Source organism: Ammospiza caudacuta, chromosome 3 (assembly GCF_027887145.1).
Source record: "Ammospiza caudacuta isolate bAmmCau1 chromosome 3, bAmmCau1.pri, whole genome shotgun sequence".
Taxonomy (NCBI): Eukaryota; Metazoa; Chordata; class Aves; order Passeriformes; family Passerellidae; genus Ammospiza; species Ammospiza caudacuta.
This window is the reverse complement of record NC_080595.1, coordinates 73,987,704-74,005,063: the sequence shown is the minus strand read 5'-3', so window position 1 is coordinate 74,005,063 and position 17,360 is coordinate 73,987,704. Positions and strand designations below refer to the sequence as shown.

The 17,360-nt window shown below is 42.3% G+C and overlaps 1 protein-coding gene across 2 annotated transcripts in view; it reads left to right on the top strand.

The window, feature by feature from the left end:
• Window positions 1-393: 393 nt before the first annotated feature.
• PTCHD4 (patched domain containing 4) overlaps window positions 394-17,360 on the top strand; it is a 78,987-nt gene continuing 62,020 nt past the window's right edge. Inside the window, exon 1 of one of the 2 annotated variants that reach the window (XM_058802655.1) lies at window positions 394-819. In XM_058802655.1, coding sequence (XP_058658638.1) covers window positions 394-819 — 426 coding nt within the window. Of the gene's footprint in view, window positions 994-17,360 lie in introns of both variants that reach the window. The other variant, XM_058802654.1, reaches the window with a different exon arrangement.

Genomic DNA, 17,360 nt, shown 5'->3' with positions numbered 1-17,360 from the left:
CGGAGCGGAGCGGGCACTGCGGAGCCGGCAGCGCTCCCGGTGCAGCGCCCGAGCCTCGCCGGAGAAAGGGGGGCACCGGGCGGGAGGGAGGGAGGAAGGGGAAGGGGGGCGGCGATGCTGCCTGGCTTGGGGGAGGGAGGAGAGCGGGGGGGAAAAAAAGGAGAGAAAGAGGGAAAAAAAGGCAAGGAACCCCCACCCCCCCTTCCCTCCCTCCCCTGCCCGGTCCCTTCCATCTCCGGCACACACACACACACCCGCACGCACACACACACCCCATTGATCAATATTTGGCTGTCTTGCTGCAACTTGCTGCAGTCTTTTAAAGGAGTAGTAGAGAGAGAGGGAGAGAGAAAGGGAAACTGGCAGGAAGGGGTAAGGAGCTACACATGTCACATGTGCTTTCTAAGACGGCCAGGAGCATCTGCAGGCTGGATCTGGTGGAGGATGCTGCGGCAGGTGATACACAGAGGGCTCCAGTCGTTTTTCTACAAGCTGGGCTTATTCGTGAGCAGGCATCCGGTGTTTTTCCTCACTGTGCCCGCAGTCCTGACCATCATCTTCGGCTTCAGCCTGCTCAACCGCTTCCAGCCTGACACTGACCTGGAGAGCCTGGTAGCCCCCAGCCACAGCCTGGCCAAGATCGAGAGGAGCTTAGCCAGCAGCCTTTTCTCCCTCGATCAATCCAAAAGCCAGCTGTATTCGGACTTGCACACCCCGGGGAGGTATGGCAGGGTGATTCTCCTCTCCAAACCCGGAGGCAATATTTTGCATCAGGCTGATGTGATCCTGCAGATCCACCGAGCCGTGCTGGAAATGAAGGTGAACTACAAAGGCTATAATTATACTTTTTCCCATCTGTGTGTGTTGAGAAATCAGGATAAGAAATGCGTGCTGGATGATATTATTTCAGTGCTAGAGGATCTGAGGCAGGCTGCCCTCTCCAATAAGACAACAGCCAGGGTGCAAGTGAGCTATCCCAACACTAAATTAAAGGTATGCTCTTACTGCATGCTTTCGCCAATTAAAGAGGCAGCACTTCATTTCTTGTCCTAAGCAGCAAAGAGAAATATAATCATATCTCTCTCTCTCTGTGGAAATGTGTGTGATCTGGGCTTTCCTCGTGAAGCAGCTGAATCTGGTGCCTTGCTTTGCTCTGGGCGAGGAGGGAGGGTGGGGAACCGGACGCTGCTGCTGGAGCAGGAGAAGAAGGGAGTGGAGAAGAGCCTGAGCACCGGCAGACCTTGCAATGCCTTGAAGGTTCCATTCATGGGGGGAAAGGGACAGGAGGTCGGTGGGGGGTGGAGAGCTGGTTTGCACTATCACCTTTTCCAGCCTCACTGCTGTGGTGGGATAATTTGTCTTTAATGTGGCCAGGAAAAGCTTTCCTCAAAGGTGCAGTGAGGTCCTGTGTCTCCCTGCCCCTGCCAGTGCTGTAAGAGCAGCAGGAGGTCTGGGCCAGAAGCAATTTCAGGTGTCCTGCCTTCTTTACCTGTATGCAAAGAAGGTGAAGGGAAGTGGGATTTTTTTTTTTTTTCCTCTCTCAGTGTAAAAATTGTTAACTCTGTCACTGATGGATGGGCTGGAGTTTTGGGATGGATCCCACCAGCTAGAGGCTTCCAGCAAAGTTGAAACAAGGTGAAAGGTGAAAGAAGTTTCAGTCCTCCTAATTAAAAGAATAAGCAATTTGACACAAATTATCTCAGGACTATTTCCCTGGCACACAAGCACCCATCTGCTTTCCCTCCCATCTGGAGCAATTCCGCTCACCATGACTAACCTGCTGTAAGTAAATAAGGTACAAAGTTTGCAGGTAGCTCATCAAAGAAGTTTTGTGGATTACAGTACATCTGCATGCTCCCCTGGGCATTGCACCAGAGGCAGGATTTATTTAACAGAGTGTAACAAACTCCCTAGGACACTATTTACTCATGGCTCGGGTCATGGGGGAGAAGACATGCTCCTCCTTGTAAACCAGAGATCTCTGGGGTTACCTCTCCCTCTTTTTCAAAGAGTTCCTTGGGGGTAAGGGACATGCTCTTGCAAGTACCAGCACTAAGATACTGAAGTTATAATTTGTTTCTTACTGTACATTTACCAGAAAAAGATCCCATAAAGTCAGTGCCTGTTCCGAAATCTGAAGCAGAGACATAGATTGATTTTATTTGATTGTCTTTTTCCTTCAATAAAAGTGCCAGGTGGAACAGCTTGGATTTGGTCCCGTGGCTGTAGATGTTACAGTAATTGCTTTGTACAGAGTTGTGGCTGCCTGAGTGGAGTGTGTGGAAATGAAAAGGTGTCCTTGCTACTGCTGGAAAGCCTTGAGTGCAAAGAGTGCTCAGAAAAACAAGTTATTCTGGATTAAATATCCCTGAACAAATTTTATCTTCATGCTATTACTGCAGAATTAAAGCGAATCCTTTACATTTTGCTTATTTTTAGAATTAAAATTAAGGTAGTTCAGTGGAGAACACTGATAATCTAAGTGTTATAAAGCAACTTTATACAGAAATAGTCATCCTATCCTCTAAATCCAGGTTAATTTTCTTCTCTAGACAAACCCTAACTGATCTTATCAAAACTAGGATGCAGTCACTTGCACTGTGGTTTTTTTCGTTAGAAGATTGCCTACAGCTCCTCCTTTTTTTAAAGATAAAAGCAGAGGAAGAGATTATGTGGTCTGGATTAGCTACATATTGGATTGTCAGATAATTCACATACAGAGAAAGGTTTTCCTAAAACACAGAGGTTTAACTCAGAGCACTGCCAAACACCATCCCAGCATCTTCAATCCCCCAAAGACTTGTTGTGTTTCATCTTCTGGGTGAGGGAATAAACACCCTTAAGTAACTCAGTTTAAAGCTGGACAGAGCAGGGTGGGGAGCTTTTTGTCCTCTTGCCAGTGAAAGAAGGTAAAGCCACCAAAGGCTGTGACTGCACTTCAGATAAAAGCCAGCAATTATAACTCATTTCTGTGGGTCCTGCTTTTACTGAGAAAGAGAAACACACTTTGCCACTATTTTGCTTCTTCTTATATATTAAGGACTCTATTATGGATCTGTGGTCAGCCCTGAACCTGGGCTGGTCTTCAACAACGGTGTGTCTGCAGAGACTCACCTTCTCTGGTCTCTTTGGCTCCAGCTGCTGGGATTAAATTACTGTTTTGTATAAAATAATTCACTAGTTTATGTCTGTCATCTTTGCTGTCCCATCTAGCAAGAGTTAGGAAGTTGTGGGCAACATCTTGTGAACTCCTTCAAACCATGGGCAAGATCTTGGTTTAATCCCAGCTCTCAGTCTGTTTGCTGACCTCCCTCTATTTGCACCTCTGAGCAAAGGCTGTGGAAACTCAGGCCTGTATTTCTTGTTTTGAGGCGTCTCACTGTGTTTAAAGAGAAACATCTCAGATGCTGCATCCATTTGGGTAGATGAGTTTCTGGATGTTCAGCAAAGGCACAGAACCCCTGTCGCTGTATCTGTGAGGTTTTGTATTTCTTCACATTTGAACTCTGACATTAAGGAAAAGTTGTGGTTAAACCTCATGGGACTGCAAACAAGAGACCCAAATCTGCCTGCTCTTATTCAGTGTGGGCCAGTGTTCATCGCATTCACTGGTCCATGTCCTTGGGATTCTTCTCAGCTAAACTTTCCTGCAACATTAGGACCCTGTAAGATCTTCTAGGTTGCCTCACTTTCTCAATGGTCATGTTGCTTGGTTAATTCTGATAGGTTTTGCTCTTTTAATAACGGCCTCAAATTAAACAAAATTCTTCTAAAAACAATATGGGGATTTACAAACCATGAAGGTGCCCCATATGTGTTTAGTTTACAGCACAGTTTATTTTACTTGACATGGGTCAAGTGTCAAACTGTGCTGCTCTGGGACACAATGACAGTGTTGAGCTGTTCCACTCCTCCATCTGGGAGCTGCAAAAAACATCTTGTAGTTTTTTATTTCCCTCAAGCCTTGTGAGAAGCTTTTACTTTGTCTCTCTTCTCATCTCCTGATGGAGGCCAAATCAGTTCAAACCTCTCAGGTGAGGCTGGCTGAAGGCTGACAGGGGGTGAGTTCTTGGCAGGTTTCCCACAGGACTTTCTGGGAACCACTCAAGCAGGTTTCGGCAAACTGCTCCAGTTTTGAAGCAGCTGTTATAGGGCTGCAAAACCTGATGAAACTGCTCGGCTTTTCCTGAGGAAATTTGGATGTGAAGGACAATTGTTTAACCATTACTTGCTGTAGTGTTGGAAGAACTTACAGCCCTAAATACTTGTACTTTACCTATCCCTCTGTAAGGCAGGAACTTGGTCTCTCCAGTCACAAGGAGCAGAGACACGCATTCACATTCAGAGCACAGAGTGCAGGGTGGTTTCAAATGCCTGAGGTGGGTTTAAAATCCACTCTGGCTACTTAGGGGTCATTGTAGGCAAGTGCAGGTGAACCAGGCTGAAGGAAAATGCCAGCTCTACTTCCTTTGGGGACACAGTAGCCTGTTCACTGCAGTCTGCAGCCCAGCCAGAGAGTGACTTGCCCAAGGTCATGCAGATAGACTGTGGCAGAGCAGGAAAACAAAGCTGGATATATGAAGTCTCAATGAAGATTTTTTAGACACTTCCTGAAGAACATTGCTCATGCTTTCCTCAGTTCAGGACATAAAAAAGATGTTACTGTGCTTGGAGTCTGGACTATGCCCTAACTTGCACAGACTGAGCACTCAGCATCAGTCATCAAACTGTTAAATCTCAAGTTTTGGCAAATATCAGCTTTGTTTTTGTCAGTTGAGACTTCCAGAACAGTGACTGGGCATGACTTGGGAGACAGCATGGAAAAGAGTCCACTCTGGCTTGGTAAATCCGCTTCATCCTGCTGATAACAGTGTGTGGTGTTCCTAGAAGTGAGCACATTGTGCCCCTGCCTCCAGGGCCAGAATGTGGTCTGAGGCACAGTTTATTTGTTGGTATAAACAGAATTATTGATTACCTGAGGATTACTTCTTGTGTACCATGAAATATGAGGGAAGAGATTGCTTTTTGACCCTGATTCGCCTATAACCACAGAAAATTTTACTATCCGATTCCAGAAAAAGCCAAAAAAACCCCTCCAAACAAAAATAATGGAAGTTATTTCTGAACACAGTTTTTATATGGAAGGGAAAAAGAGAAAGGCATAAAAACATTTTTCAGGTATTGCATCTTTATTGTTTCTTTGTTTCTTTTCATGTTTATTTGCTACTTTTTCTGAGAAAAGATAATAACTGAGAACTTGCCTGTCTGAGATCAAAATAAATATGAAAACTGCTGGTTTAAAGAAACCTTTGTCAGCAGATTGGTTCCTGTAATATTGCCTTCAATTAATTAAGTATCAGTCATTTATGAACACTAGGCAAAATAGCAGCCAATAAACCAGAAATCTCTATTACCACATTTGTGATGAACACATCAGCTGGATATTGAGTCTGCTCTTGCTTAAGCCGAAGCATTACTTGCATTCATTTAACATCTTGAAATCTCTAATTGCAGTTTTGCTACTGGCCAGATTCTCAATTTTTCTCGCATTAACAGCTGTACTTTTAAATGAGTCTCGCTCCATTTGCATTTGTGGAGTCTTTCTGACTGCTCTAAGATTAATCCCTCCTTATATGTCCCTGAGGGGACAGAGAAGATATGAAACCAGAGCCCACCTCCGTCAGAGTAGGCATCTATGCACCAATAATATCCACAAACTGATTAACCCTCCAGTAAAACCACTTAGAGTGTAAGATTGCCCAAACTCCAATGAGCAGGTGCTTCCTCAGAAGCAGTGTGGCTCTGCACCCATTTGTGATACCACCTGTCCCAGTCCAAGCATGTGGTTCAGGATTTTGTGAAGTGTTCTGTGGCTGGAAAAAGCTACTAAGTCACAGCAAAATAATAAGACATGTGCAGGGAGAAGATCAGAAGAGGGAGGCTGGAGGCTGCAGATAGTTTTCATCTCAGCCTTGCAGATGAAGACAGGATGGGGCTGGCTGAGCTCAGAATAGCTGCTCAGTAGCATGAAAGCAAGTGGAAAATGTTTGAAGCCGAGGAGCATCTTCTGGCTCACAGATTGGGAAACTAATTTGGGGAAAAAAGACACTTTTACCCTTCCAACTGTGTTTCCATACTGTCCAGCAGCACTGGGGAGGGTTCCTGACCCTCCTCACCTGGATGGGCTGGTGGAGCTGTGCCTTTGGTGGGAGATGGCTCTGCAGATATCAGCTTTTGAGGATGTGATCAGGCATCCTGTCTGCTCAGTTTGGGCAAGAAAATGTTTCCTTGCATTTTAGGAGAATTCTCCACTCCTCCCTTTGCTTACTACATTAGGAAAGGTCTCTGCCTCGGCTCTGATAGACCGAGCATTAAGATAACACTCTTCTCCCATAAAGCAAAGCCAGACTATGAGCCCTGACTACACTGGGAGCATGAAACTGGGTTAACATGTACCAGGATAAGCCACTCCAATGTAAACAAACAGCAGAAAGGCAGCAGAGACCAAGCAAAGCAAGAACGAGTGTTTGGATGTTCTTTTTCAATCGTTCTTCAGTTCAGAACTTAGTTCCTTGTCAATCTCCGAGGGACATTCCACCTTCAGCTGACCAGGGGTGTAGAGACCAAGTTCCTTGGGTGTGGGGCTCATTCCTTCCCATCCAATAGCTGAGAGCTCTGGCCATGTAGAAGACTGCAAAGAAAGTGTTCACCATTGACCTTTTGGATGACCTTGGTTGTCTGCTTCCTGCCTTTCCCTCCCAGCTATTCCACTTTTACTTTTGTCAGCACTTGCAGGGGGACATGGCCTTTTGTGCAGTGCCAGGCCTTGATGTGAATAATAATAAAGAAGCAATTGGAAGGTTGTTTAGGAGGAGAGAAGAGCAAGATGCAATTATAAACCCCTTCTGCTAGTGATAATGGCTCATCCCTGGAGATCTAGAATGGATGTCATCTGCTTGCCAAAGGGAGAAAGCCCTGCAGAACTTTGCCATTTTTCTAAAAAGACAGTCCTCTGTGGACAGAAAAAAACATTTATTTCCTTAACTATTTTGTTAAGGCTTGCCAATGTTTCTGCACTGACGTGGTGTCTTCCTATAACAGTCACATCTATGTTTTCCCAAACATCTTTGTAGCCCCCTACTGTACTGGCTATGTGAGCTCTTGGAGGGCTCTGAACTTCTGTCTTCAGTCTTAAAACAGATGGGTATTCTTGGTATCTGTAACAAGAATTGAAACAAATTCAGGTACCACCCAGCAAGGCAGAAGAATAAAATTTATTCGCATTAGTACAGAAGGCATGGCATATTCCCAGAGAAAGGAGAGGAGAGGAGAGGAGAGGAGAGGAGAGGAGAGGAGAGGAGAGGAGACCCTTATATAAGGTAGAAGTGAGAGGATGAAATTAAACTGATAAATACAGCCAAAAAGAAGTTCTTACAGTATTAGCAACCACGTGGGTATGCATTTACAGGCGTATCTTAGTGCGCAAAAAATGATGTAGGTAAGGCTGGGATAGGTGTTTGTAAAACAGTAATCTAAGAGCAAAACCCATATTAAATGTCTTCAGACATTGAGATAAAAAACCTCTATGCAGTGGTTATTACAAAAGAAACCAGCTACTGGTTTTCCAAGAGAAGTGAATTGAGGAAACCGTGATCTCGCATTTGTATTGAAAGCTTTTAATTTATGCAGGCCCCACATCCACTGCTCCTTCACAGTGCAAACAGTGAGATGTGGCTGGGACTTGAGCTGTGAAACAGCTTTAAACACAAATGAGAATCTTCAACAATGTAGGAAAGCAGACACACTGAATGATGGAAAGGAGAGGGGAAGACAACGAGAGGCCGAAGGAGCAAGCTATGAAGTTTTTTATACCTCTTTTTCTCACTGTATTTGTCCTGTTCTCTGTTTTCCTACCTGCCAAGGGGTGAGGTGCTCATGTGGGGAATAGGCAGCAAAGGAAGTTCTTGGAAGTGAGGCTGTGAAGCATCCTACAAAGGGAGAGAGCAGTGACCAAGGTCCTGAGCATTGCAGAGATGATCACATGCAGTGGCGCATGTCACTGCCCTAGCCCTGGACTCACTGGGTGTGAATTGGCCTCACTTTTACACTGGTCAGGCCATTTGAGAGCAGGAGCTTAAGGTGAAGTGCTGGGGATCTCTGATGACACTGGCAAGGGTGAGCTGGTGGCAGCAGGAAGATTTCCATCTAAAAAGATTTACTGTGGGATCAGCTCAAGGGCAAACTGGCAATAATTTCTTTTTTTTTGGTGGCAGCCCTGGTATGAAATTTTGCTGAAGTTCTTTTTCTTCTCCTTAACACCATTCATACATTGGTGGGCAATTCCTACACAACAACATTCCTGCATACCAGCAGCAGCTCTGCAAGACACCAGACAGCCTTCACAGCTGTGAGCCGGCCAGATCAGCTTTTCTCCCTGGTTTTATGTTTTGCCATCAAACACTCCCTCCTCCAGTCCACTCTTGCCAGCAAACTGGCATGACAGACAGGGAGCTGCTGGGTGAGCATGAGTTGTGAGACTGGCATGTCACTAGCTGGCTAATTTGCAGAAAGTTTTGGTCTGATAATGATCTATAGCTAAAAAATTATTGGGCACTTCATCTGTGTAACATTTCCTGAGTACGCATGATGGCAAATATTTTGGTGTCTTGCAGACCAATTCTTTTTTAAAAATTATTCAAACCCTAAAGCCTGCTTGTCTGTGCTGAGGGCATCTGAGAAGGTAAAGGGCAGTCCTGCCTTCCTGCCCCACACCTTTGAAGGCAACAGACACCACTGAGACTCCTAGTGCAGTGCAGTGTAAGCAAAGAGGATTAAAGATCCATCTCCAGCCTGCCACAGTTATTCCCTTGTGTTAATGATGGGACGCCTCGGAGAGCCCAGTTAATACTTCCACAGGGTGGCCCAAACACCTGACATGTATCTCTCACAACATGTAAGGATAAACACCACCTACAGGGCTGGTTCTGGGGCCCTGAGCTGTCGTGCCCAAGTTTGACACTGAAACAAGAAAGAAAAGCGTCTCTTACACTTTGTGTAATTGTTTCTACCAGTGTCACACGAGTGTTGTCAGCCTGATGGGCAGCTGTTATTCTTGCCACATGCATGGTGCATTTTTACACGTGTCAACATCACCTAAAGGGTGCTATGATTCAGCAGTGGCCATGGAGGGTTTTGGTGCTTCTGTTCTAAATGTTGAATTACCTGGACTAAATTTTGCATAACCCCATTTTTTGGGATGGCCCAAAAATCTTCAGCTGCATCTTTTTCCATCTGAAGTTACAGTACTCTTGAAAACAAAAGCATTTTTGAAACAATGTCCATCCTGTACCTAATTTCATTTTGAAGGATGGAAGGATAAGGACAGGTTCCCACAGTTTCATTTTGACATGCCCCTAACAAAATGTTCCTGGTTTTTTGTATTAAAAGGGGTCATTCTAGGTAGTCTTTCAAAATTATTGCAAAACTCACATTATACTTTAGATTAGAAAATAAAGGAGGAAAAAAATTTTTCACTTTAAGAGGAAATTTTTTTCTTATATTCAAACTTTAGGGAAGGAAAATCACAGCAAAATAAAGTCACCCAGCTGGGTGAGGACACAGCCCAGTGCCCCTGCACATGAATTTACCCACCAGGAGGGTGCTCTGGCTCTTGTTAATGAAGTTTTTCACTGAAGACCAAGGCACTGTATTGATGGGACAAGTGATTCTGGCTTCCAGTTTTCCAAGCCTGTGTAGTTTGTAAAAAATTGTGTGGTTCATTAAGAAGAAAGATGTTGTTAGCAGTGTTTCATTATGCAATTCCATCTCTTTGGCAGAAACTTCAATATAAATCACCTTTTTCCTAATCATTTTCCAGGATGATTTCTTAGTGAAGATTTTAATACATTAAACAAATACATTAATAAATTCAGTGCCGAGTAGATGCAACATGGAAATATTCATGTGCATTTTTCCCCTAAAATTCACAGTTCGGTTTGTTCATGTTCTTGACTCTTTGAGTGAGGTTTTATTCACAGATAAGCACAAAACATCCCTCAAAAGAGATTTCACCATGTAGACTTTTGCATCCAGATGACAAACCCACTTCTCTTCAGGAATGACTGGAATATGTGGTAATAAATATTCTTGCAGTGGTGTTTCTTTGTTAACTAACCTTAAATTTTCCTGTCCATAACTAATATCCCAACTGCATGTAGAAAACACTGGTCACCCAGTTGGTGCACAACAGATTTGTCATTGTAAATGGCATAGAAATTTGGGACACCTACAGAGAAATGTGAACATTTCTGAAGATTTACAAATGTCTCTCCACTCTTTTCTATCCCCAGGCTTCAAGATTAGCACAAGCATTAGGCTTTAGGTATATACCCTAAAATAAATTTCACAAGCTTGACAAGCTTAAGATCTCCCCTGGTCTCATAAAGCATTTCATTTTTGGTTTTGAGAATTCAATTTTAAAGAAAAGGGTGACTTTTTTTTAATATATACTCCTAAAATAATAAAGCCTGTATCCTTACAACTTTTACCATCTTCTTGCCTTAATTATCGGATTTTGGAAGTGGGAGAAGGAGGACATCCTTGAAGGGAAATTTGTCTCATATAAATGTCAAATGCTGTAATTGCATATGATCCATGGTTTTTTCATCACAACATTCACCTCAAAAGGCAAGTTAAAACAGATCATTTGTCACTACTTAACAGATCTGAACAAAGCTCCTTTAGGAGTTATTCTGATATTTCCATTGTGGAAAACCCGATTACGTTTTAAAATAGTAAAAATATCAGAGAAAAATAAGGCAGAATGGAATGTGTTTTCATTTCCTTTAGAGCAGCTAAAGAAAAGATAACCAGGATAGGGAATAGCCCAGGATGAAGCTGAAAAAACTCAGGTTCATGCCTAAACAATTTGAATTGGCTTTTCCCACAGCCTCTTCCATGAGGTGACAGTAAACACAAAGGACAACATTCCAGATGTTTGGTAAAGGAGCAGTTTGGGGTGTTGGATGGTGGTTTTGGTGCAGGGCTATGCATTCAAGAATTCATATTCTGCTGTGACTTCTCCTTTACATTGATTTTTCCCATCATAAAGGAGGGCTGTGGTGCTGCTTGAGAAATTCAGAGCTGTTGAAGTTTTATGAGACTCTTCCATGTAACATCAAGAGGTCAAACACATAAAAGGTTTATAAGGTCAGTCTAACCCATTCCATGGACTGTGCAGGATTATGACGAAACCCTAATAGAGAAATTAATTCAGATTGGCTTGGATGGGAAATCAGTCATGTGGGTTGGAAACTGGCTGAAAGATTGTAAATGAGGAATCATGATAAATGATAATGTAACAAGTTTATGGAAGATATCTTGCAGGGTATCTGGAGAATTTGTGTTAGGTCTGGTCTCATCTAACATCTCTATTAATTATCAGGAAATGGAATTGAATTGCACAGGAGTGAAGTTCACAGATAATATTAAGCAAGAAGGACATGTCAGCAGCAGCTGAGTCACAGAATTTACACAGACAGATCCAGAGCAGTTAGAAAACTGAGCAGAAAATAATACAATTTTCTGAAGAGCTCTGATTGCATTCTGGTGCCTAAAGGGCAGCATAGGGTTCTCCCTTGGAACTGATTCATGTTAGCTGAGTTCTGCCAATCTCAAAGTGAAGGTGCACCACTTAAATGACACGACCAAGGTCAAAGACAAAGTTGATGTTGAAGCTGGAGTTTTGCAGCCCCCAGAGAAAAGACACGCACTTTTACCTCTGACTCTGACACTGCTTTGCAAGTAGGGACATATTCATTCAGTACTTGATGTTCTCCTTCCTCCTTCACCTTCTTGCAGATCAAGCTCAGCAGGACACACACAGCTCCCTGTGTGCAGCTTGAACAGTGCTTTGGAGGCTGCAGAGGATGTGTGAAATTGTCAGGGAAGCCTTGATGGAATTTTGCTTCTCTTTGTTCCTTTTGTTTTGTTCCTTTCTAGAAGGAAACAAGTCCTCTTCTGGAGTTTTGTGCTGACTGTGGATTTTTGATGCGTGATTTGATTTGGACTTGGATGATTGGTAAAAGTCCTTTTGCCATGTTGTGCATTGTTTGATTGTTCCCTAGCACTTCAAATTTGAAAATCCTCATACCCCTAATGTCACAAATTGGCTCCATTTTGTCCCTGTTGAATTTTGTCATTTCTTAATTGTATTTTGGTTGTGCCAGGGGAAAATTGTGGTAGCAGACAGTCCTAAAACTTAGTTGAACAGGATAGTTATGAAATATTCATCTGGATCATATCCTATTTCCTGTCCAACTTGAGCATGATTGCAGAACGATTGTCTAGGAAATGGCTGGTGACATTTGTGAAAAAAAATTGTGGGGTCAGGCCATTTCTTCTTCTCTTTTTGACCACAACATCAGGGCCTTTGCTGCAGTGAGTGGGACCTGGTCTGGTCTTCCGAGTCAAGCTGGGACCCTTCCAATGAGGGTCTGTGGTGGAGCAATTTGTGGGTGCTCATGCAGAGAGTCACGATAGCAACACATCTCTTTCCTCTAATATGAGCCCTTTCCTATTCAGCATCTAATCTAAAGTGAGCCCAGTGTGCAACCAGAGGATAGAAGGGTGAATCTGCAGGAGTAATTAATTTCAGTTTTTCTAAACATCTACATTAGGACAGGAGAAACTCACCATTCAAAGACATTATGGACCAGAGAAATAATATTCATATTATGCATTAACCTTTCAGATGGTGAAAATTAGGTGAGATGAATGAATGCCACTATACTTTTATTTCAAATCACCCAAAACAAAAAGTTCCATGAAATTTCTGTAAGTATGAGGATATGCTAAATCTAGAGATCTTAACAGAAGAGGCTCATGTCAGATGAAGATTTCCCAAAACTCCTAGGGAATAATCTGTGTTTGCGCTGACATGAGAAAAAACCTACCAGAATAATTCCACAGGGAAAATCCAGGCTCCTTCTCAAGTCCATTGCAACTTTTTCTCACTCCAAATCTCTGGCAGGGCTTTGAAAAACTCTTTTTGGATATTATTATTAGACAGTTGCAAAAGAACTAAAATACATTAATCTGAATAAGGAATTAGCTCCCACTGAAGGAACTGGAATTAAATGCCATCCTCATCCAAAATAGATTGCCAGATATTGGCAGTTTATTGCAGCAGGGAGACAGAGATTTTGCAGAGTGCTCAGAAGACAAATGCTGAAATTCCATCATCTGGAAGTGCTTTACCATCTGATTACTCTTTGGCTTACACGATCAGAATTTTTCCCTAAATATTTGCTTGAAATCCAAAGCTGGCTAGATACCACAAGGTCCCACCATCTGCAACATTTTTGTTTTAGAATTAAAAGTCCAATCCTTTCTGTTCTGCCAGAACCAAAACCTTTCCAAATAGACTATACTAATATATAAATTGAAAAATCACCTTGCACAGCAGGTGATTATGAAAAACCTTTTTTGTTTTTTAACACCTATGGCATTACAGTAATTGTAAAATATATATTTGCGGAGAAAAGCTTTGATGTATTGTAAGGAAACATGTGAAATAAGTTGAAAAGATGGTTGTTAATACTAATATTATTTACAGAGAATTTCTGCATTTCTCCAGAAGTGCTTTACACAGTAATTAAATATTAATCTCGCTCTGTATCTTGAGCTCATTCTTAACAGCAGCACTACATTAATTTATACATGTAGGAACACACATAACCTAACTTCAAGCATTTTATGAAGGTACATAAACTTGGCTTTGGGGCATTGTAGGCTTTAGGAGGACTAAAATCCCTAAGAAGGAGAATCAGTCCATTTAAGATAAAAATTGCCCTCCAGAGCTGCCCTGTTTTATGGTAGCAGCCAGTAAAGTAGTCCTGACATTTTCACAGTAGTCCTGACATTCTCAACCTGGTGCCTTGGTTAGACAGCCTGGCTCAGGATCTCAGAGCCTCAGTTGGGGCTTCTCATGCTTTGTTCTGGCTGAAGAGGCACATCCAAATCAGAAACTCTCCTTGACCTTAATAAGGATTGTGTATTCAGAGTAAGGACAAATACTCAGCTGTGAAATACAGCCACCTCCAGGTATGGCACAGCTGATATCACCACCAGACTGGGGGGTCTCAGCAGAGAAAATTAAAGAAAACTTCTGCCAGATGGCAGCAAGGAGGGGATGACGGGATTAAATCTTCATTTTTCCATTTTTTACTTGTTTGGGGTTTTTTTTCTTTTTCCCTTCCTGTTCGGTTTGCATAAACCTGGATTATTTCTCCAATCCATTTCACCACACACCACATGAGCAGCTGCTCCCAAGCTTGGCAGGGAGGAGATGCAAGCTTAGGACAGAGAGGAAAGGGACCTCTCCTTTGGCAGCATCACCATCTCACGCTGAGAAATACAGCTACTAAAGAAAGTCCAGCACCAGAATGGGAGGATTTGGGGAGCATGGGCAGCTTCTTCAGCTGTGTGTTTGCACAGCAGGGTCCTGGGCCCTGCCAGAACCTCACTGGTGACCAATGATTATGGTCTGAACTGAGACCTCAGCATCTGCTGGACTTTCTCTGTGTCATCCCAGTCCTCCACAGCACAGAAGCTTCATTGAGATAATTTTCTAGGCATGCAGACCTTGTTCAGTGCAATCTCTAGGGGAAGGGTTTGGGATGATGTAAAATTTCCTGATTGTCTCACGCTGTTGTGTAACATTGGTATATCACTGCTATGCACCCTGTGCTGAGTGCAAGACACCCTCTCCCACAGAGTATGACTGAGAAAATACAGAAATCCAACCCTCCTAGTGTCAGTGAGCTTCCAGTGTAAGAGCCTTGCAGTAATGAGAGCCGATGGGAAGCCCAAAGTGGAGAATCATAGAATTATTTAGGTTGGAAAGAACATCAAGTCCAACAATTAACCCAACACTGCCAAGTCCACCACTACATGTCCCCAGACTCTACATCTGCATGTTTTTGAACAATTCCACATTGATGCCATGGCATGATGTGGTATTACATGAGATGATGCCATGGGCTTTCCTTTTTTAAATTGGATAAAATTAAAGAAGACCTGTTAGAGGATTGCACATGACAACACCTTCATCTCTATGGGCTACGAAGAACACAAGATTTTACCAGGAAGGGAATATATTCCAAGGTGATCTTGAGATAGAATTTAAAAATATAAAAGCTACCTGCTGATGTTCAAATGTGGGTGTCAAAAATCTCTATGAATGTACTGAATTCAAAAGTACCCTGGGTGGGAGTTAGCAGAACCCCAGCTTTAGTTAGATTTTAATGCATAAACACAGACCTACTTAAATGCCTCATTCCCACTTCCCCTTCCCAGATCTTTGTCCAGCACCATGAAAAAAAGGAAAAAAAAGAATAAAAAAGGAAAGCATTTGAAAGTAGACATTTTTTTGGCTCTCTCCAGCTAACAAATGGCCAAACTCATTAAAACCCAGTGTGTGCTGGAGAGAAGGGAGGGATGCTTCACGGTAGAGAAATTGCTGCACAATGCCAAATTCGAGAATAATAAAAAAAGAGGGGAAACTGATTAATTATCTCTTAGAAAAGAGGAATTTTCAGCTAGAAGTGTTAAGTGTCCTCAACTGTATCTGCTTTGTGCAGTGCCTTGTTATATCTTACTGAGGATAGTGAGAGTAGAAGTCCCTGCTAGGACTTGGATAAGAGCACAGCAGCATCTTGTACTCAAAGGCTGGGCTTAGCTAATCCAGCTACCTGTAAATTAACCTCAAAACCATTCTAGCCTCAAAATCTTGCCACATCACACTTGGCTCTCTCTGTCTGATTCTCAGTTACTTCTTTTCTTCCTGCCTTTGATAGAACATTTTTGCAGTGTTTCAGTACTTTGGCTGCTGGTCCCAGGAGAAAAGAGGATGAGCAGAGACAGATAAAATTAAAGAGATGTTTGCCAACATAAAACATAATTTAAAAAGAAAAAAGCACCTTTTTCTGTGTCATTATTGAAACTTCAGATTGTAAAAGCTTAAATGATTCCTGTGGATCTGCTTTACTGCTCACTTTTTTATTCTCTGCTGTTTGTTTTTTAACATTTCCTTTAAATGAAGTAATAAAACCAGGCAAATCCAATCCCTTTCACTTTCTGGCAGATTTCCTTCCTATTTCTTCTGTGTATTGGACTTCAAGTGGTGTAAGGAAAGCAATTAGAAGAGGCACACAGTGGGTTGCTCACAAAGCAAGAGGGCCCACAAATATGTCAGTGAAAATCTGTATCCTCTCTTTAGAATCTCCTGTTAGGGACAGTCACTGGATCCCATTCTCATCCCTCCAAATCTCTTTAGCTTGGGTTTATGGAGTATGGGATGAAGTTTTTCAAGCAGTTTTTGTCTTTTGTTTTTGTTGATATGGAAAGAAGACAAGAAAGAAGGCTTTCTATATTTCCGGTGTATTCTGCTGTCCTTTTTTATTTAGTAATTAGGGTCTTGTTTAACTTATATCTCCATGGACCTCCAGAAATCTAAAGATTAAATATTCCCAAGAGATAGAAAGAATTTGGGTTGTCCTGTTTAGTCCACTTGGAGAAATACAAGACCCTCTTGAGATAACAAAGCTGTTAAATTTCACTGGGGTACAAAGATAGCTTTAATTCATTAGTTCATTTGCTTACTTTTTGTTGCTAATATAATTCAAATCACTGCATTTATGAGAAGAATTTATCTATTTAAAAATTGAACAGTTCTATTCTTCCTCCTCCTTCCAAGCTGGTAATTTCATTTCCTTTTTTGTTGAAAAGCTGGAAAATCAACAATACTCTGAGACTCCCAAAGGCATCTTCTGTCTGTGTCATGGAAGACACTGTCTTGGTGCACCATAGTTTAGAAATGGACAGAGAGTGAAAATTGGGCTAGATGGACCACTGGTCTGCACTGAAAAAACACTTCTTATTTTTTTTTAACACTCGTTGCAATTTTCTTCCTTTCCTTTGAACATTTTTAATATTGCACTTAAGCTGTGGAGGAAATTGGAATTAATATAGAGTATTCATTGATTAAAAGTACTCATGATATAGATTCATAGAGACTGCCAAGCATGAGAGACAGTAAATGCTTTCTCCAGACTCATTCCTGCGTATGTCAGTGAGACTGTTTATATACAGTGCTAACTGTGTATATCCAAATATTGGTGCTTTATGCAATTCCCTCGAGGCATTGCTGTCAGTGATTCATTCCTGTGTTTCTCCTTGGCACAAACAAAATCTTTTGGGATGAAGAGTAGCTGTGGGCAAGACCACAGAGACCAGCACCTTTTTCTTTTTTTTATTGTATCTGAGCAGTTTTCATGGCTTAGCAACTGGCAGTGGCTTGA